Source organism: Heloderma suspectum, chromosome 1, assembly GCF_057233095.1.
Source record: "Heloderma suspectum isolate Gila_16-S chromosome 1, 16-S_ref, whole genome shotgun sequence".
Taxonomy (NCBI): domain Eukaryota; kingdom Metazoa; phylum Chordata; class Lepidosauria; order Squamata; family Helodermatidae; genus Heloderma; species Heloderma suspectum.
Window position 1 is genome coordinate 219,824,504 of NC_139458.1, and position 22,355 is coordinate 219,846,858.

Here is a 22,355-nt window from a genome sequence, read left to right on the forward strand (position 1 = left end):
AGCCTATCAAGGGGGCGTTTAAAAAAAAAAAAAAAAAACTTTTGAGTTCGCGGCCGGGCGAGGCGCCTCCTCCCTGGCCTGAATTTCGGCCGGGTGAGGCGGGAAGCCTCCCCCCCCCGGCCTGAACTTCGCGGGGGGAGCAGCGAAGCGCCTCCCCCCCTCCGCGAACAAGCTTCGAGGACAGGTAAGTGACTTTCGTCCACCCCTACAGTGAACCCTAAGCAAGTGAAAACGTCGCAGCAAATGGACTCTGAGAAAACCCAGATTTCTCCATGAGAGCCACGACTGGGCTGCGAAGTGGGGACTGCGTCATCTGTTGCAAAGATCTTCCCTTTGAAGCGGCACTGGGGCAAATGGCTCATGCAGATGGGGCCCTTGTGTAATGGTTGCAGTGTTAATAAGACCTGGCATGGGACCAGGATATCTTAAGATTCACCTCCACCCATACAAATCTGTTCCACCCTTAAGATTGCCTACTGAGCCCTCAGTCCATGTTTCCCTACTATTTGAAATATCATAGATAGATAGGCATGAGGACAGGGCCTCTTCTGGGGTGTGCGACAACAGTAGAATGCCTTGCCACAGGAAATCCACATGGCCCCATTGATGTTCATATTTTGTTAAGCAGCTAAGACATCTGTCTTCTAGTGAGCTTTTACAGCTGAAATAGGAGCACAGGAGCAAGCTGCTGCTTGTTAAAGTTGTTTCCTGCACTTTTTATACCATCTCTTATTGTTATTATTATCCGAGTTTAATTTATGGATGTTATATTATTCCAGAAAATTCCATGCTGCATATCTTCTAGGAACCAGAGTTTAGGCCATAGTTAAGGAACATCTTCGTTGCCAAGTGGTTACATCTGGGGCTAAACAAAGATCCAAGAAATGAACAGACTTTGTAACTACTTAAGATCTTAAATAATTTTATTTAATACTGACATAATCCATACACAAAGCCAAGCTTTCGTTTACGAACCTGGATCCAATTATTTTCTTCTAGTGAATACAGTTATGGGGACTGCATTGGGAAGGAAAATTCCCGAGCAGATGAGCCACGTGTAGCTGTGTCTACTACACATCCTTGGCATACATAATTCATGAGCACATAAACAGAACGTCGAGAAACAAGTAATAGGCCACTCTACTCCACTCCTAACCTTGTATAAGGTTAGGTGCCTCCATTCAGGATTACAAAATGAATACATAAAATATCTTCCAAAAAAAAAATAAAACCTTAGTACAGTGGCAGGGACCCTCTGCCTAGGGCTTAGTAGATAACCGTTATGTTAGAATCTTGGCTGCTTAAGTCAGAGATGTCTGAACCTATTTCTGAAGTTGCATCCAAAATATCAGGGCCAGTTTGAGCTTTAGCAAAATTGATGAAAACCTGAAATGAAACAAAAAGTATTATATTAAATTAAATATATCCTGCTTTATGCGTATCTTACCAGTGTATTCCTTATGGCCTAACTACATGTGATGCTAACAATGAGATTAGCAATCATGTCAATGTGTTTTTAAAATTAAATACCTGGGGGGGGGGGGGAATAGTTACCAGCATTGCTGTGTGCAAGGGAATGAAGTTTAAGCCTTCCCTCCCCAGCAGCAATCTCAGTAAAAATCCCCCATCCCAGTAACAATTAGCACTGGGGAGAAAAAACCCTCACCATCAGTGCCATAGCATCACACGAGTTAGGCCCTAAGCCTGAATAGTCATGAAAATGACTAGGCATCAAAACATACACCCATATATGACAGGTAATATTATTCTCCTACTTCCCACAGATCCTTCTGAAATGTTCTACCTTATATGTGACTTTTTTTGTTAGACTAAACCAGATTGTATATGAAATTCAAACCCTTACGTGCTGCTTGGCTAATATAAAACAGATGCTTATTGAGTGCTAAGAAATCAGCAGATACTGCTGAGATATTATCTAGCTCATAGCTGATTCACATATCACTTCTTCAAGATTTATGAAAAAAAGGTTCTGAGCTACATTAAAAAAAAACAACCCTAACCTATGCATGCTATAAATATGCAGAGCAGTCCTTGACTCACTTTTGTTTCTCCATTTTCATGCAACCATAGTTAGAAGTAATTCCATCCAGCCTAACTGTGTTGCATCTCATGTACAACTGTACGCAAGAAACTAACTGGTCTGCCAAATTGCTCCTATGCTGTGGGTAGGGATGGCGGACAATTCCGCCACGGATCTCGGTGAGGCGGAATGCCAGTGCATTCGGCCCCCTGAAATCCATGGCGGAACGAAGCCCCTGCCCCCCTAACCCACGAAAGGCACGTGAAATGGAGCACTTACCTGCTGCCATCCGTGCTGACTTGCGAATGGCGGCCGCCCTGCGGCTGCCATTCGCTTCCTGATCATAGCCATGATAGGCTACGTAAATACTTACGTAGCCTATCACGGCTAACGCAGGGACACCTTTTGCGTCCCTGCGGAGGCCGTGATAGGCTGCATAAGTATTTATGTAGCCTATCATAGCAAGCAAAAAAAACACCACACGTACACAAATGGCAGCGGCTACGGCGGCCGCCATTTGCGTTCCCTATTTTTCGCCGTTTTATCCTATGTAAATATTTACGTAGGCTATTACGGTGGGAAAAAAAGGGGAACGCATATAGCGCCCACTACACTATTTGCGTTCCCCTTTTTTTTCCCGCCGTAACAGCCTACGTAAATATTTACATAAGATAAAATGGTGAAAAATAGGGAACGCAAATGGCGGCCGCCATAGCCGCCATTTGCGTATACTGTTTGTTTGATTTTTTGCCTGCCATGATAGGCTATGTAAATACTTACGTAGCCTATCATGGCAGCCTGGCTAGACACAAATGGCGGCCGCTATGGTGGCCGCCATTTGCATCCGCAGCAGCCCGTCCTCAGCCGGAACTCCGGCTGCGGACGGCCCTGGCCGGCTGCTTTGCGGAGGCGCCATGAAGCAGAGCCGGCCGGGCAGGATTCTGGGGGGGAGGATTGGATCACCTCCCCCCCTTCGAGGATTCCGGGGGGAGGGACGGAGCGCCTCCCCCCCCACCGCGAATCACATCCACAAAAAGGTAAGTGACTTTCGTACATCCCTAGCTGTGGGCTAGGGACTTAGATTTACCCTAGCTCAGAGGGCTGGGCACAGCTGGTAGTAACTGCTTTTAAATATATGGAGCAATATAGGAAGGAGTGTAATATATCTAAAGGACATCATCTCCTGTATAAACCTGCACCCCTCAGGTCTTACGCTGGGTGACCCTTCATTTGGAAGTTAGGAGGATATTTGCCAGAAGCAGGGCCTTCTCTGTGGTGGTGCCCTGACTGTGGAAATTCCACCCCAGACACTGGTATATTCAAGGTTGAGGGTGGAGAACATCTGGGTTCTGGGGTCCAATTCCCACCCCGAGAACCCACTGGGGGCTGCATGCCTTCCCCTGCTGCTACACTGCCAAATTTACCACCTCAGTTTGGCAGCACGGCAGAAAAAAAGGTCTGATGTTTTCTTTTAAAACCATGGCTCATTCTACTGAAAATAAAGGGAAATAGCTCCCTTTTTTTAGTAGTGGGGGGGTCACAAAAGAGGCCATGGACTGCCCATTGCACACCCCTGCTCTAGGTGCATGGTTAAAGCTGTCCTGTTCTTCCAGGTCCTTGATGGTAAAATATATTGAACTGTGGCTTCCCTGTCTGATGTTTTATGTGCTTAAAAGTCTAGACTGTAATGTTTTAGGTGTTGGTGTAATATTTTATATTGTTTGTAAATGCAGTTGTTAGTTGCCCTGAAGGCCCAGAAAGGTGAGATAGAAATGTTTGATAAATAAATACGTCTGGAGTGTTATTTCCTTCCTAGTACATTTTCAAGGAAAGGACACAGTTGGCATAAGTCAGGGATGCTTTAATTATAGGATATCCTGCCTCAGAATAGGGAGATGGACTACATGTCCTGGGAGGTGCCTTCCAGAATTCTACATTTCTTACAGTTCAGCTCCCTATATGTGAAACAGCAAAAACTCAGTACGAAATTAATTCTATTGCTCCTGTTTGGAATGGGCAAGTACAATTCCATACCTCTTCTAAAGTTGTTTGACAAACTGAGAAGTGCGTGATTTTGAAGACTGCTTTGTTCGATTCCAGCAGTTGAAATATGTTTGCTACACCTCCTGCAGACACTGGGACATGATATTCCACCATATTCAGCTGATGGTCCTATATGAATAAGAAGACTTACTGCAAATGAATGTTAGATTAAGAAAAGAGGGAGGATGTTTTGGAAAGGAAATGCTGCTGATACCACCCTGGTCCTCTCCTGCCTGGCCTTTTTGCCGGCATGCACCAATTGCTGTCTAAGACAAGAGCAGGGTCCTTTCCCAGTGCCTCTGCTATGCATCCTGGGTCTCCCCATATCAATTATGCAAGGAGCCCCATAATCAATTATGCCCACTGTTGCTAGCTGCTATTGATCAGGGAGATGGTTCAACTGTCAGTTCTCTCATTTTCTCAGTAACACTGACAACCGAGTCAGCACTATGGTCAGCCATGGACTTGCAAAGGCACCATGCAGAATCTATACAACAAAATAGGGCACCAGCAGTACAGAACCCAAAATTAGTAATGCTAATCGAACACACAACTGGAGAATGATCAGATCACAAGAGCATGAGCATATAATTGCGGGGACACTCAAACGAAACAAATAACATGACCTGATAGTACATACAAACCATAGATGAAAATATTAAGTACAAAAATATAGACAATACTCTGAGAATCTTGATATACACATAGATGATGATCTTGGTCTTGATTATCTGGATTACAGGCTAGTTAGGGCCTGTAATCCAGCTACTCAAGACCAAGATCACCATTTTTATTTATTTATTTATTTATTAAATTTATTAATCGCCCATCTGGCTGGTCACCCAGCCACTCTGGGTGATGTACAACACACCATAAAACAATTTAAAACAATAAAATTCTACCATAAATTTTTTTTTTAAATACCCTAACCCACCCCAAATGCCTGCCTGAACAACCATGTTTTTAATGCACAACGGAAGCTCATTAAAGAGGGGGCATGACGGAGTTCCCTAGGGAGGGAGTTCCACAGAGTGGGGGCCAGCACAGAAAAGGCCCTCCCCCTCGTCCCCACCAATCTAGCTGTCCTGGCTGATGGGACAGAGAGAAGGCCATCCGAGGCTGATCTTGTTAAGCGGCCTGTCTGGTGTTGCTGGAGGCGCTCCTTAAGATAGGCTGGGCCGGAACCATATAGGGTTTTAAAGGTCAAAACCAACACCTTGAATTTGGCCCGGAAAACAACTGGTAACCAGTGCAACTCCTTCAGCACTTGAGTGATGTGATCTCGCCGGCAGCTGCCTTTAATCAGGCGAGCCGCCGCGTTCTGTACCAGCTGCAGCTTCCGAACCATCTTCAAGGGTAACCCCACATACAGTGCATTACAGTAGTCTAAACGAGAGGAGACCAGGGCATGTACTACCGATGGGAGCAGATGGTTGGGAAGGAAGGGGCGCAGCCGCCGTATCAGATGGAGTTGATACAGCGCTGTCCGGCTCACAGCTGACACCTGAGCCTCCATGGACAGCTGGGAGTCCAAAATGACCCCCAGGCTGCGGACCTGGTCTTTCAAGGGTAGCCGTACCCCATTCAACACCAGGTCAACATCCCTCAGCCTCCTCTTGTCTCCCACCAAAAGTACCTCGGTCTTGTCAGGGTTCAGCTTCAGCTTATTCTTCCCCATCCAGCCACTCACCGTCTCCAGACATTTGGACAGGGATTCAACGGCCAACCTAGGTGAAGATTTGAATGAGAGGTAGAGCTGCGTGTCATCCGCATATTGATGACACTGCACCCCAAACCTCCTGATGATAGCCCCCAGCGGCTTCACATAGATGTTAAATAGCATCGGGGAGAGGATGGAACCCTGTGGCACCCCACAAGTAAGTGGCCACGGGTCCGAAACCTCCTCTCCCAGTGCTACCCTCTGGTACCTGCCGGAGAGGAAGGACCGGAACCACCGCAATACAGTGCCTCCAATGCCCAACCCCTCCAGGCGGTCCAGGAGGATACCGTGGTCTCAAAAACTCATAAATGCTCCTCTCCACGGAAATCTTTAGTAAAAGGCGAAAGATTTATGTGATCTGAAGAGAACATGTATCTACATGTATATCAAGATTCCCAGAGTACTGTCTACATTTTTGTACACCATATTCATATTTTTGTATGTAATAGTTTCATCTATGGTTGGTATGTACTACTCAGCTCATATTATTTGTTTCATTTGAGTGTCCCCACAATTATATACTCAAGTTCTTGTGATTTGATCATTTTCCGGTTGCATTCTTGATAACCATGCAGAATCTTACACTCTGAGCCTCAGTACCCCAAGCTCACAGATTTTTAAAGATGAATGAGAAAAAGATTGTACAGCCCACTGCATGTATTATATAACTAATAATGATATTTGTGATAATAGTATTTGGCTGCTGGTGGTTTATCATAGTGGTACTTTAATGACAGTATTGTTGAAGTAATTCAAAACACTAACACTTTTTACCAATGCTCTAACCTATTCAAAACTATTTGGCCTCGTTCTATCTTGTGTCTGGGCTGTACCGCTTTAGACCGGACACTCGCATTATTGAATGCTCCTTCATACAAAAACATGCCCTGCACATCGAAAACAAGTAAGTCAGGGGGAAAGGTTCTAGCCTAGCCTTTTTCCTGGCATGCTAGTTTTCTATGTGCAAATTTTTAAAAATGTTTTGTGTAGAGGAACATTTCGTCATGTGAGACCCCATCTGCAGTCTGAATTGATACAACCGAGACAAGGGATTGCCACCACAGTGTGAACATGACCAATGTTAACTGAGCTTACACAAAGACCTCTGATAACTTTAAATATTTCACATATACTGCAAAAACAAGGAAGTTGTGTGTTTAAGGTATTACTGTGAGTAGTCTAGGGATCAAAAACCTTTTACCAGCTTTGGCAGGTTCACCAGCTACAGCCTCTCCTGGACAGGGATAGCTTGGCATTAGTAAACTCAAGACTAGATTACTGCAGTGTGCTCTATGTGGGGCTGCCCTTAAGGCTGGTCCAGAAGCTGGAGCTAGTGCAGAATGCAGCAGCTCAGCTGCTGTCAGGAGCTGCCCCTTTTCAGCATGCAACTCCCTTGCTGAGGGAACTGCACTGGCTGCCTATTCACTGTCAGGCCAGGTTTAAGGTTTCGCTATGAGTGCATAAAGCCCTAAACAACTTGGGACCAGGATACTTGAAAGGGCACCTCCTTCCTTACCAACCTTCCCAGTCACTGTGGTCATCAGAGAGTATGTTCCAGGTGGTTCCACATGGACCCATGGCGCGGCTGGTGTCCACCAGGAAAAAAGCCTTCGGTATGGTGACCCCCTTCCTGTGAAACTCCCTGCCTTTGGAGGTCAGGCAGGCGCCAACATTGTGTTTCTTCTGGCGCCGCCTGAAGACATCGTTATTTCAGGAAGCCTTCCTTGAGTGACCATCCACGGTGTATTAAATCCAGTCTTATCAGAACTTGTTTCTTTTAAAATATTTTAACTGTTTTAACATGGTGTTTCATTCTTTTATCCTTGCTGTTCACCGCTCTGAAATCTTTTGATGTGGAGCAGTATATAAATATTGTAAATAAATAAATCAGGTGTATGGTCTTCTGTATAGATACATAGGTGGCTTAGGGCGCAATCCTATGCAGATAGGAGGCCGCCTCCGAACTCAGAGGCAACCGCCTATCCAAAGCAGGGCAGGAGAAGCATGGAGGGGATCGTTTCCTCCACGCTCCTCCTGCCCTGCATTTTCGGCTAGACAGCCGCTTTCAGCTGTCTAGCTGTGGGAGAGCAGAGCGGGGGAGGAGGCTGCTGTACGACACATAGGATGTGTTGTACAGGCATTTCTGCCCTCCCCACACCGGAATGCCCCTCAGAACACCCCATTTCAGCCACTCTGCACTCCTCTTGCAAGTATGGAGCACGGGGCTTCTTGCGCTGCCTGCGAGGCAGCACAGAAGTGGGGGAGGGTCAGTTCTCCAGGAACTGACCTCGGCGCACGGGCTCCGAGGTCAGTTCCTGGATAACAAGATATCCTATGGCTGTCTAGCCATTGACTAGCACCCATAGGATTCCTCCCTTAAGGATTTAAAACAAAATCTAAGGCCTTCCAAATTTTATTCTTTTAGATTTACCTTTAGATGTGTATTCGGAAAGTTTGACTGCAAAAATTCTGTCAGCTTCTCTATGCTACCTGCATCATTATTCAAATGCATCTTCACCGTGAATCCTTTTCCAAATCTAGCAGGGGAAATTAAATATATATGTTATGGAATATAAAAGACTTTTTAAAAGTCCATAATAGATTCAAAGAGGCCCTCTACAAAACCAAATGAAACCCATATTCCTACTGCAACCAAGAGGACGTTAGGGATAAACCGGGGCCATCTCCAAACTGCAGAAACTCATTTATCAGGGATGGCCCAAATTACACATCTCCAGTTAAAATCCTGAGAATTCCAGCTTTCCCTTTAGAAAAAGTAAGAGTACAATCCATCCTAATGTTGGGGCAAGATCTCTGCAAGAGGGATGAACCCTCTGCACTTTCCCTTCACCCAGCTGACCTACACGAGTTTGCACACACCACAAAACCTGGGCCATTATCAGGAACAGGCCAGTGCCAGAGTACCTTACACCCATGTCTAGCTAGAGTGCAGGATGGGGACACAGAAGGTTGTGGAGCACTGACACCTTGTTCTTAAGTGTGGCCCTTGTGCTGCAGCGTGAGTGGGCAGGAGCTATACTGAGCCTTATGCTCATCCCCCTGTGGATGGATAAGAGTGCTGCATGCAAGCTAGGACAGATCATTCCCCAAGCATCTGTACCTTATAGTGACACAGGTGAGTTACAAAACAATTGACACCACCAATATGTAAAATGAGCCCTATGTTTCCCTATCCATAGAACTAAGACCACCATTTCCCTGCTTTGCTTGTATATGTCCCCCCCCCCTTATCCTGTTACAAAGCAAAAAAGAAAAAGTGAGAGGTCTTAGTTACATGGTGTCAGGAGCGCCCTGGCGGCCTCTTTCAGTACACTCCAATAGCCAACTCAAGACACAGACAAAAGGATTCTTTTCAAGGCTTTAATCCTTTTACAACTTAATGACTCTTTCAGATCCTAATCACCAGCGGCTAAGCAAGGAAAAGCAGAGTGGCCTATGCGCCGAGTAGGCAGTTGATCCCCGTTTGAAGGAGAGTCACTTGAAGACCCTGAACTTATGGGCTAGGGAGAGATCCTCCCTCTTTCCCTTGGGTCCACGGGAGGCGGCCGTTGCTTGCGCGCCAAACGGGCGCTACGCCGCCTTTCCGCGCCTTCCATCGCTCGTTGCTCCCTGCGTCGAGCGTCTAGCAAGCCCCCCTCCTGCACTCTCTCACTGCCAGGGTCACTATCTATCTCAGGAATGCCGGCAGGAGGAATCTCTGCCAGCTGCTGTGCCTGTGAGGGATGAGCTGGCTCCTCTCCCATGGATTGCTGATCCTCCTCAGAATCAGAACTGCTTTGGGGTTCTATCGGCTCAGTTTCCACCCTGACACATGGCTCCCTGCTCAATTGGGCAGCACAGTAAACCTGTCATAACTGTCACACGACACAGCATTTTACCAACCTGCTCTTTATATGCTGCAGTGAACCCAAGCACTGGAAACGGCCATTTACCATAATAGCCAGCCGTGTACAGAGGGCCTCACATTCTTCCATGCTGAAAGTGAAGGAACGAGAGTGTTATCAGCAAGAGGGAGCTAGAAGAATCCCCAATGATGGTGAGAGTATGGGTGGTTTTCAACAGCCTACCTGGAAAATGCACGTATTTTGTACATCAATCAGGACCAAGTGAAATGGGCTTCAACCATGCAAGCTCCTAATGGTTTAACATAAACCTTGGACTGTCATACACTCTGGGCAGCAATCAGAAGCACTGCTGTTTTCTCTAGAGCAGAGGTGGGCAACGTTTCACCCTCCAGATGTTGTTGGTCTGCAACTCCCATTTGCCCTAGCCAGCATAGCCAATGGGGAGGGATGATGGGAGTTGCAGCCAACAATGTCTGGAGGAGCACAGGTTCCCCTATGTTTCAAGACATAGTGGGAACCACATTTGTGAAGACTTGGGTGGACAGGGGTTGCAGCTGCCAGGTTCATCAGACTACCCAGAGGAGAAAATTCCCTGAGGCTAAAAGTGCTGGGAGTTGCCAGAGCCAGACAGAAGAGGAGGCACCATCATTTAGAAGCAAATTAATCCAGTCAGAATTGCTGCTGCTGCTACTCTAGGCTCTAATCTGGGCTTCAGGAGATCTCTCCCTCTGTCTCCCCATGTTCCACTTATCCAGGCCCTGCAGAGTAGGATCCACCTAAGTATACTAGGGAACATATTTAATCAAGAGTATACTAGGACTTAAATGATGCCAGCTAAAGCAAGTGTGGATAACGTGGAGGAAAGAAAAGGCCTCTCCTCTTATCTTTGGGATAATGGGGTACTTGGCTATATCAAGCAATGGGTTTCCTCAGCTCTTAATTCCTGCTCTTCTTGAAGGAGAAAGGAAGGGAAAGCTATCAACCTCCCTTTTTGATCATGTAACTAACTAGTCTGCAACCAAACATGGGATTGTTGATTAATTAAGTATTACAATTTTCATCACCAATCACTGGCAGACATGGAATCTTTCTTCTTTTTTTCATGGAATCTTATAACATATGTTCCTGTTTGCACCTACAGAGGGAAGCACAGTTCAATAAGGGCTCAGGAGGTGCATCTAGGATGGCAGCCATGTTATGAAAAGCATTGCTTTTGGAAGTCCACTTTGCCACCTTTTTATTGGCATCCAGTGGCTAGTTAAAATAGGAAGGTGTTCAGGGCTGGCTTAGGTTGATCTGATTTGCGTTTTTTTATTCCTGATATGGATGTTTTTATAATTGGATTTTAAATTGATTTATTGTTACTTGTTGGTATTTTAATATGTTGCACATTACTTTTGTGATAGAGAATGCAGTATAGAAATGCTAGAAACAAACAAATAACTGCAATTTGTGATTTGGATAACTTTGGAACCCTTATAAGGAGCAGCTGCCTGGAAGACAATTACCTCTGGCCAAAGGGGCACCATTGAAAAAGAACCAACGGGGGTGAGGGGGTGAGGAGGGTCCGTCATGGGGATCTAAGTCCCAGAAATTTTGCTCAGCTAGAGACAACAAGAGGAACTGTAGCTGGAACATATTGTTGTTGTTTTATATTGTAATACTGAACACGCAGTTTTAGTTTTCTTGTTTTTATATGGCATTTCTGTGTTTTATTGTAAGCCTGAGTATTATTTTAATAGAAACATAGGGTATAAATATTAAATGAACTAAACATTAAAACAGGTAGCAGCAATGTCCCACAACAAGTATAGTTGAAACATGATGGGTTATATTCATCTTGTATACTGGTTAGCAAGAACAAAAAAATTAGGTATTTCCTAAGCTAGCTATGAGGGCAATGATATTTTAACTCTTATTTTGCTTGTCAGCTTTTAGCTCAAAGGAATGCATGGTAATATTAGTTAACTCTACTTGAGTGAACATGAATAAGTTTGAATACAGATTTTAAACCTAGCAAGAACTCCCCCCACCCCCTTAGGTATTACCTATCATCTTGGGCACTCTACCTGTGAGAAGTAAGTATCACTGAACATTGGTTTTGTACTTCCTCAGTGATGATTTTCCACAGATGCCTCTTAGCGTTAGGATCCATTCCAGAGCTTGGTTCATCCTAAAATAAAAGAATTTGACAGTAAATCTAAAGGGCAGTATCCAATCCCTTCCCTAGTGCAACAGGAAGCTAGTGGTTCCAGGAGCAGCCAGAACTTGTTTCCAAAACAATAGGTCAGTGCAGCTTTCAGAACGAAGCTCCGCTGACATTTCCCAGTCCAGAAACAAGCGTTTCTGCTTGTTTCCACTCAGGGTTGCTTTTTGAACTGCTTTCTGTTGTGTGAGTGGTGGGTCCCGCTTGGTGCAACAGAACGAGCAGGATTGCAGCAGCAGTTTTTGGATAGTGCCCAAAGAATAAAGAAAAGGAAATTATATTCTCATCTGTTTCCTTTTTCTTAAGAATTCCCTTACTCTTAGCCTTCACATTACTAATTTCAGCCTTTATTTTAGAGTTGCTCCCAGAAGAAGAAGTTGATCATCATCTTTATTAGTATTATTTAGTAGGAGCAGCAGCAGCAGCAAGATTAAGGCTTATGTAGGAGTAAGCCCCGCTGAATTCCATGGGTCTTACATCTGAGTACACATGCACAGGATTGCACTATAAAGCACCTAAAATTGCTAGGGCACTGTACTATATGAAAACTGTTTGCTTACAAAAGCTTATCTTGGGGCCTAAGATTAACTAGAGATGAGGTGAATTTCAATTAATTTGAAATGTAATTTAACCTTATAATTTCTTCATTTTATGAATTCTTCTGTAAGCTTCAGATTTCACTGCACAGGCATGGTACAATCCAAGATGCTAGACCTCAAGAACTTTCACCAGAAGTTCACCTTGTACTGTTATAAGGTGCTGTACATATAGTAAGATGACTAAGGGCACAATCCTACGCATGTTTAGAAAGAAAAACGTCCTCCAACTCCCAGCGTTCCTCCAGTCAGCTATGTTGGTTGGGGCATGTGGGAAATAGTAGGATTTTTTTCTGTCTAAACATGTATAGGATTGTACCCTAAGATGGTTACTAACAGGAAAATTTAAGTCACTTGCAAGTGTGTACAACAGAAGTGCTTAGCACTGGGCATAGGTGCACAATGTTATAAAGCAGTACAGGAGAGATATGATAATGCTGAAGGAAGGTATGTAGGACTGGAAGCCAGTTATGGAGAGTAGTTTTTATATAAAGACAGTTCTATTCAAGGGAGGAATACTAACAAAATGATGCTGGTGCTGTGCACATGCTTGAGCTCTGAGCTATATCTGCTTCTCTGACTGATGAAAACAAGGTTTCTGCTCTGAGCATTTCACTCCTAGACAATAGCCCACAGATGAGCTACCGTAAGCTATTGTCCTACAGCAGGCATCATCAGCAAAATTGTTTGAATTGCTGGTTGTTTGGTAATAACATGTTATTCAAAACAGAAACAGCACAGCTTGGTAGTCAGAAACCAGACTGAGTTTGTTGCTCCCCTATTGAGGAAGTCTCCTCCCCCGCCCCCCACAACTATGGAAATTTCTTGTGTTAACACCAGGATCCTTATACTTTATCATGGGTGATAGCAGGGGCATCATTAAAGGAGGGCCCACCTGGGCATGGGCCCCGGATCTTTTGAGCTGCCCTAATAACTATTCTTTTTTACATTTTCCCATAGACTTGCATTGGAAAACAAAAATGGCCTTAATTTTTTTAGTTTGTAGGATAAATACATGAAGTTTTGAGGCTTGGCAGTCCCCTTGGAGCTGAATGAATATGCAAAATTTCAGGCAGTTAGGTCCAGTGCTAGTCACAGTTAAAATTTGCTATTTTCAAGAAAATCTGTCAAAGCAAAGAGCTATAATTTTTCTGTGCTTCCACATACATGCATGGAATTTGGGGACCTGGCAGCCCCTATAGAGATGACTGAGCCTGCCAAAGTTCAGACAGTTGGGGCCAGTGGCTTTTGTGCTAGCCACAGATAAAATTTGCTTTTTCCAAGAAAATCTCAAAGTAAAGAGCTATAATGTTTTTTGTGCTTCCACATAAATTCATGGAATTTGGGGACCTGGCAGACCTTATGGAGCTGACTGAACCTACCAAATTTCAAACAGTTAGGTCCAGTGGCTTTTGCGCTAGCCATGCGTAAAGTTTCCTTTTCTCAAAGTCTAAAACAAAAAGTAAAAACTGTCAAGCCACCCAGGGGATTAGAGATCCTAATCAGAAGGTGTTTAAGGTGACCATTAGGAAATGCAAAAAACCTCTCTCCCCCTACTTTTCTGCTCTTACATGCCCACTGTTGGGAGCTTGCCTGCAATGAAATTTTGAAGAGGGAGAAGGAAGGGAAGAAAGAGCTCCATGTGAAATACTGGTATTTCACACCACATCTGATTTTACTGCCCCAAACTGGAAACTTTGGCTTCTGCAGAAGTTTAGTAGCTTCAGTACAGCAAAGGATCCAATCAGCCTCCACAAACTTCTTTCTCCCCCTCCACTTTAATTTCTCCTAAATAGCTATAGGACTCAAATAATCCCAAAGGGAGGGTTAGGACTATGTGGCATCATGATCGAGGAACTGCTGGGGCTTTTGAATAGGTTCTACAGTTTTAAAAAAAGTTAGAAAAAGCCCTCGGCCACCTCACCTCATAAAGTTCATTTAAATATGTGCAATCCTTGCAAACCCTGTACAGCCTCCTAAATTCCTCTGAAGTACTACCTCTCTGAAAGGAGCCACTTAGCTTAAGGAATTCTCTCTGCCCCCGCACCCCCGCTCCATTTCCAATCACCGTTCCTCTTTTCTTCTTCCCTCCCCTCCCCTATCCTGTTCTTTCTGTTCTTTATCCCACCCAGAGCATATTTTGGGGAATTCTTAAAGAGAATTCTCTTCGGTGGGCAAGAGAAGTTCTGAACTGTATTTGACTTTATACAAACAGACAAGAGGGTGGGTTTTTCTCCTCCTCACTCAAGTCTTTGAGAAGAGTGGATTCACATGGTTGCAGAGAAACAAATCTGCGGCTGTTTTGTTTGTCAGTTGCCATTATCCAGCAATAGGAAGGGCTGCAGCTCAGTGGCAGAGCGCATGCTGGGCATGCAGAAGGTCCCGGGTTCTATCCCCAGCTTCTCCAGGTGGGGCTAGGAAAGAATCCTGCCTGAAACCCTGGAGAGCCGCTGCTGCCTGTCAATGTCGACAATACTGGGCTAGATGGACCCAGGTCTGACTCAGTATAAGGCAGCTTCCTATGTTCCTATGGACAGAAAGCTTTAATTTAAAAAAATAGGAGTTTTTTGTTTGTTTTTTAAGTGGAGGGGAGATAAATACTGCTAATTAGAGCAATACGACAATGGAACCAATTACCTAGGGAGGTGGTGGGCTCTCCCACACTGGAGGCATTCAAGACGAGGCTGGACAGGGATGCTCTGACTTGGATTCCTGCACTGAGCAGGGGGTTGGACTCGATGGCCTTGTAGGCCCCTTCCAACCCTACTATTCTACGATTCTATGATAATTTATGCTATCCTATGTATGACTACTGAGAAGTCCCATTATGTTTAATGAGGCTTCCCCTCAGGAAAGTGTGCATAGGATTCCAGCACAAGTTACTTTTGCAGGGAGGTTTGCACCTTGATGTTCTGCATGTTTACTCAGAAATAAGTCCTGAGTTGTGAGCATGGTACTGCTAGGGATGGCGGAGAATTTCTCCCCGAAACTTGGGGGGCCCGAGCGCCAACGTGTTCGGCCCCCCGAACAAGTTTCGGGGAGAAATTCTCCGAACCCCCCCCCGCCCGCCCCCCCCGGGACGGGACTTACCTTTCCTGAATGTCCCTCCCGGTGGCGGGTCCAGCCGGCGGTTCGTCGGGTCTTCGTCCGGGGCGGGAGCAGCAGCCAGTCTTTCGACCAGCTGCCGCCACCGCCATTCCAATAAAAGAAAAGAAAAAACAACCTTCCCCGTGATAGGCTACGTGACGATTAACGTAGCCTATCACGGCTAGATCTGCAAAGTCAGCCGTGATAGGCTACGTAAATCGTCACGTAGCCTATCACGGGTGACTTAAAAAAAATAAAAATAAAAGTGCGTACGGATAATGGTGGCCCCCATAGGGAGCCGCCATTCACGTTCCTTATTTGGTCGCTGTAGTCTACATAAAGATTACGTAAACTATGGCGAAAATAAGGGCAACGCTATTCGCGTTGCCCTTATTTTCGCCGTAGTCTACATAAAGATTTATGTAGACTACAGCGACCAAATAAGGAACGCGAATGGCGGCTCCCTATGGGGGCCGCCATTTGCGTACGCGCTTTTTTTTTTTAAGTCACCCGTGATAGGCTACGTGACGATTAACGTAGCCTATCATGGCTGACTTTGCAGATCTAGCCGTGATAGGCTACGTTAATCGTCACGTAGCCTATCACGGGGGCGTTTTTTGTTTTTTGTTTTACTTTTAATTTCGCGGCCCGGCGAGGCGAGGCACCTCCTCCCCGGCCTGAATTTCGGCCAGGCGAGGCGGGAAGCCTCCCCCCCGGCCTGAATTTCGGCCGGGCAAGGCGGGAAGCCTCCCCCCCTGGCCTGAACTTCGGGGGGAGAGCAGCGAAGCGCCTCCCCCCCACCGCGAAAAGCTGCGAGACCAGGTAAGTGAGTTTCGTGCACCCCTAGGTACTGCAAGCTTAATACAGTGCCTACCCTATTCCGTCTAATGAATTGACTACCCTTTCAGCTCAGTCTTATGCATGTTTTGTCATTTGTGGGTTTGGATTTTATTTATTTTTTTGCATGAACTCTAGCTTCAGTGGTGAGGGAAAGGCACTTATTACAGGCGCAGAGTTTCTCCATAACTTAGCCCTAGTTTTGAAAACAGATTCATTGGCTGAATCCTGGTGAAGTCTTGGCACAAATGAAGTTATGGGAAGGAAGACGCAATGAGAGCTTGTGCACAAGAAGGAGGAGGTAGAGAGGAGTTGCACAAAACGAGACATCTGTTTTGATGAAGAGTTGCTGGAGGATGGTAGGATGAGGAGGGATGGCTGCATGGAGAGGAATAGAATTGGTAGGAGGAGAATGTAAGTGCTCAGTGGTGAAAGAAAAACAGTCTGCATATGCTCAGAGGCACTCTATATTTAAGAACATAAGAAGAACCGTGCTGCATCAGACCAAGGTCCATCTAGTCCAGCATTCTGTTCACACAGTGGCCAACCAGATGCCTATAGGAAACCCACAAGCAGGACATGAGTGCAATAGCACCTTCTCACCCATGTTCCCCTGCTGCTAACATTGGTGAAATGTAAATAAATTCTAGTCATTCTAAATTTGCATACATGTATATCCTTCAGAAACTTTGCAGCTTTCTTGCCTGGGGGACACCTCTAATGACCTGTGCATTTTTATACACATATACCCAAAAACTATTGGGGAAGGGGTGAATGGAAGGGAAAGCAAATCACTCCCTCCTCCAAACTGGAGAACTCCCCATCCACATGAACTGATGCACCTATCCTTCTGAAATTTTGCTGGTTTCTTACTTAGGGACAACTCTAGGCTGTCTGTAATGTTCAGAACAATGCTCCACAAGGAACATAGGGAGATAAGTATGTCCTCTTTTGGAGACCTCAAGATGTCAAGGCCACCCTTGCACAAAAACCCTGATGGCTATCATTCTGAAATTTGGCAGACATGATGTCCTCTGATGGGGGAATGAATCCTGAATTTTTTATCCACTTCTTCCAAGTAATAAAAATGTTGTTGGCAGTTCCCTTTAAAAGAAAATCAAAGTATAAACCCGGAACATTTTTTTTTTCTGACATTGGGCAGGTGTAATCTCCTTCTAGGGGTCTACTATGCCTGAAATTATCATCCAGTTCTGAACAAGAGAAAAAAGTTACATTTTTTTTCTAATTTCCCATAGTAGTCAACAGGAAGCATAAAGACTCGTTTTTCCAAACACTGACTCAGGTTTGGTGCTGAGCTGAACTGGTCCGACTACAAATTGGCCCAAGCAGAAGCAGGATGTTTTCCAAAATGCTGAATTGGGGTCTGAGTTTAAGTGGGGTGGGGGGGTCAGTGCACACTTCTTATGTAGGTATGTATGTAGGTATGTATGTATGTAATCTATACACACACACAAGCACACCACATGCACACCACACACACACACACACACACACATATTAGACGTGCACTTAGATTCATATATATATATATATATATATATATATATATACATGCGCACGAATTTTTGTTATGGGCCTGTGCCCCGGATCTTTTAAGAACCTAGCAATGCCCCTGGGTGATGGTCTCTAAAAGTTGCTTCTCTGGTTATATGACAATGGTCCCAATCCTTTAGGAGTGCACAAGTCTTCATATGTGCAGTTGAGCTTTCCTTGGCTGTGGGAAATGGACAAAATGGAATCCCAAAGCATATCAATATTTCTTTTTGTACTGTGTTGTGATTTAATCAATGTACTACATATGCATTGCCTGCTGCACATCAACAACCCGTAAGAAGAAAAAAGGGACAAACTGAAAACTATGGTAAACTGCACATGCACCAATTTTGAAATTAATTTTTAAAATTCTCCTAGTTAAACCGGAAGGCATGTAGAACAGAACAGGGGGGCAGGGTGTACCCACAGAACACTAACAGAACTGAACAGGTGAAATCTGTTTATTTCTGCAGCTGAAAGCTCATAAGGAAGTAAAAATCTTGCAAATAATCAAGAGCTGCTATATTAACATTTGCTAACACCGACAATTAACACAGGGTGAGGCACACAGCTTTTTGTACTGATCTGACTAGAAAGCGAAGGCAGCAAGTAGACATCCTGCCTCCGGGAGACACAAATGGATGGTAAGTTTGTACCATCAACTTCACTGACTGCATGTGTACGCTAGGCTGGTTACTTCCAATTTTTCATCCCATAATTGGCTGATATGAGAAGAGAATTAGTTAAGGTAGCAATCCATCGACAGCTGCAATGAACAAACGACAAAGTCAGGGATTAATTCAACTTGTGTCCTTCTGGCCTCTGCTCTTTGTGACCTTCACACAGGTGCTGTGGCAATTACATGCTGCATGTTGACTGCCAACGTGACTTTCAGATGTTTCTAGAATGGACGCTTGGCTCTACCCCTGCCTACCCCTGTGGATTTAATATATCTGCATCTTACAGGAGGTTTGCTCAAAGGGGGTGGATGTTAATAAAAAGGACAGTTTGCAGAATAAAATGGCACAAAATGTATAGCAGAGTACAGTATGCTTGCATATAAAATACAAGATGAGACATTTACAGAATAATTATGCATCCTTCCAAACAATATGGGTCTCTGAGGTGGAAAGGCAATATGATAAGAAGGACAGGAAAAATAACATGGGAAACACAAAGTGGGGAGAAGAGGGAAACTAATTTGAAAGAAGGGGCTTGAGTGAAAGGCGACTCAGTACTGGGAGGATAGCGGAAGGAATAAAAAAAGGGGCCAAAGTGAAGCAACAATATTTCTATGGGGAAATCGGAACTGGAGCACTAATATTGCTGGACACTGAGCCTGAAGAATCCTCTCTATAACGTACTATAGTTTTATATGTACCCTGATTTTAAACATACCTATGCTGAGCCATACAGATAATACAAGATTGATTATTTATTTATTTCTGTACTACCCAACAGCTGAAGCTCTCTGGGCGGGTCACAAAAACTGAAGGTGCAAATGCCAGTAAAACAAGTAAAATCATATTTTTAATGGCACTGTTTTGTTCTGACTGCCAAAATACAGAGTTTGTCCTATCCCTGTTCTTGTCTTTCTCTAGAGATACACAGGATGTATACTGAGACAAAGAGAGAGCACAATATAACCTAAACTTAGATGAAAACATGCAAATGTTAAAAGAAAAACATGCTGTTATTTTTAGAGATGTCTTTCTCTGTTCTAAGTCTGAATACCTTGCAATGCTGAGAAAGAATGACCTCATTATTGTTATAGATACTGGGTGATGATCCTTTGTTAGGCTAATGGTTGCTAATAGTCAAGGACAAGTGGGACCTGCTGCAACAAATGTTGCAGTGTAGGGTGTTCCCTCCAGGGATCCAGCCAGCCATGCCCTCTTCCAGGATAGTCCATTCCATTTTAAACATTTTGTGCTTCTACAAACCTTGGGATTATCCTAAACTTACTAATACATTCCTCTTATTTCTCAGAGGCCCTGTTTTGGCTATAATCCTGTCAGCACTCACTAGCTGAGTTTGCTATTAGAGGGGGTGATGATTGACTGACATGTCCTCAGTGCATATCCAGGATTTAACAGAAGAGTCTTGATGGTCCTTAATGGGGGTTGTAATGGTCTGTAATCCAAACTTCAGATGCTGACACCGCTCAGAGTTAGAGGGAGGGGCAGAAAATTGTTTGGAGCCGGTCTCCATTTTAAATGAGAGTTGGCTGAAGGTGAAGCAACCTTGGGGTGCAGCTGCTCTGTTTGTGAAATCTAATCCAGGATTAGTGGCTGTGCTGCCTGCATATAGGAGTCTTACTTGTTTCCATTATGGTCTGCGGCCTCTATATTTCTGAAGGAAGGAAATATTGCAAAGATGACATACATTCCCTGTGTTCTCTCATCCAAAGGAAAGGAAATCCTAGCCTACCCCAAGAACTTCTCACCACTCAGCAAAGTGTGGAGTGTTTTACATTGAACAGGGAGAATTAATATGGATTCTTTTCTTACACAGAAAGGAATTTTAAAATAAGTGAATATAGAATACTTCTAACACTTTTTGAGTGGGGATTATTTCTTGTCTAGCTCAAACAAACCGGTCCCACTGTTCATTTCTGTTCAGAACATACATTCTGTGACTAAGCATGCTGAGCACACCCTCTGGCTTTAACAAAATATCCTGTCTCCCTTCATGTTGCTGCTGCTGCTATTGCCACTGCAGGGCTTCAAAGATGATGTAGATCACAAGTCTTCCTCACCCCACCCCCCACCACAATAAAGCTGTAATTTCTTACCAGCAGTAAAATTGATGGTTTTCCGAGAAGGGCCAGAGCAGTTGATAACTTTCTGTTGGTGCCATAGCTACACATCGAGGTGATTCTATGTCTGTAGGGCATCAGGTTAAGTCGATAAAGAAGCTGAAGTACAATCTGTGGAAATAATATATTTTTAACAACAACAAAAAGATTGGATACTGCAATGTTGTCATTGTGTGTGCCAGTGAGTTCCAATGATGAGGACATGGCAACATCGCTATTGGCACCTGACATTTAGGTAAATTAGTTTCTTTGCCAGTTTGCAGACCTTCTTTCTTTTGCCTCTCAACTGTCTGCTTTTTTTTTTGTTTTTTTAGCTCAGACTCAGTGATAGCTAATCAGCAATTTTAAACTTGCATGCATTTAAATCAAACTGCTAAATTTATAGCAAACGGAAATAACCCTCTTATTTTTGCTAATCCTGTCTTGCCAAATTAAGCAGTAAATCTTGAACTACAAAACTGCCGGCATATTTATAGCCACCTTGTGCTCAACAAAACTAGTGTATGCCTTTGCTTAGCTTCTCCACCAGCTTGCAGTTGGCAAAGAAGATAGGCAGATAGAAGGGGTCAGCGTTCACATCACAAGACCCTCCTGTTAAATTCTGCTGTTTCATAACGAGGTGTTTTTGTGTGTGGGGGTTCTGTTGCCGCTTGAGCTTGGCTCTCATCCCCCCCACCCCCAAATATTTGCAGTCCATTTGTCAGACATACTGGCCAGTTACTGAATTGATTGTTGGCCTTTTGCCCCTCCCCACCATGGTTCATGGTTCAGGCAAGCTGTCCCCTTTTTTTTTAAGTGCTCTTTGTACATTTATTCAAGCAAATATATATTCATCTCCTCTTCCCCTTTTCTTTTTTAGAAGCAGAATCATTTTGTGATATGAGTGTGTATGTATTTTTCAATTTTGAAAATTGCTTCTGGGATGAAGAAGGAACTTGGCTAGCGACCTCCGCAGTTCCCAGCCAGGCAGCACCACGTATAGCAGCTTCTGCCACAAACATGATTAACAAATTTCCTCTCATCTCAATCTAGAGGAGAAGACTAGATAGCTGTACAACTGGAACTGAGGCCTTTCAAAGTTGATGTGGCCAGATAGAAGACCAAGCATTCCAATTTAGCCCAAATCAGATAGCTGTGTTCTAGGAGTGAGTGCAAAGCCTTCCTCCTTAAGGCCAAATGTAGCATCAGGTACTCAATATATAATTGGTGCTATGCTTATTTGTATCTTCAGCCTTACACTTAACTATATGCAGACTTATGAATCAAGATTATTGAGAGTTCAGTGAGGAGATCTGCTGTTCAAAACTTCACATTTGCCTTTTAGAAAACTCTTTTCTAATCTTAATGGTGAGTAAGATTATGCAGGTGTGTTTGGAAACCACTGATAGACATTATTTTTATGCAGGCGGACCGAAAAATAGTATTTTTTTTTTCTCTTGAAGAGAACCATTGTGGATGATTCCAAGTCTGAAGTCTTTGATTGAACTCTGGAAGAGCCAGGTCACTATTCACTGTATGTAAGCCACCGAAAAAGACACTGAGGTCAAAATGAGTCTGGCAATTTGAATTTCATTTCATAATCATCAC

The 22,355-nt window shown here is 44.2% G+C and overlaps 1 protein-coding gene and 1 pseudogene across 1 annotated transcript in view; both read right to left on the reverse strand.

Moving 5' to 3' along the window:
- Nucleotides 1-903: 903 nt before the first annotated feature.
- Nucleotides 904-22,355, reverse strand: part of ABCA12 (ATP binding cassette subfamily A member 12) — a 201,577-nt gene continuing 180,125 nt past the window's right edge. The window contains exons 47-52 of the mRNA XM_084830130.1: nucleotides 20,745-20,879; nucleotides 11,740-11,843; nucleotides 9,708-9,800; nucleotides 8,236-8,341; nucleotides 4,076-4,213; nucleotides 904-1,386 (exon numbers count right to left, since the gene is read on the reverse strand). Of these exons, the coding sequence (XP_084686256.1) occupies nucleotides 1,267-1,386; nucleotides 4,076-4,213; nucleotides 8,236-8,341; nucleotides 9,708-9,800; nucleotides 11,740-11,843; nucleotides 20,745-20,879 (696 nt within the window). The 3' untranslated portion in view covers nucleotides 904-1,266. The remainder of the gene's footprint in view (nucleotides 1,387-4,075; nucleotides 4,214-8,235; nucleotides 8,342-9,707; nucleotides 9,801-11,739; nucleotides 11,844-20,744; nucleotides 20,880-22,355) is intronic.
- On the reverse strand, nucleotides 6,078-6,175 carry LOC146358769 (U5 spliceosomal RNA; annotated as a pseudogene).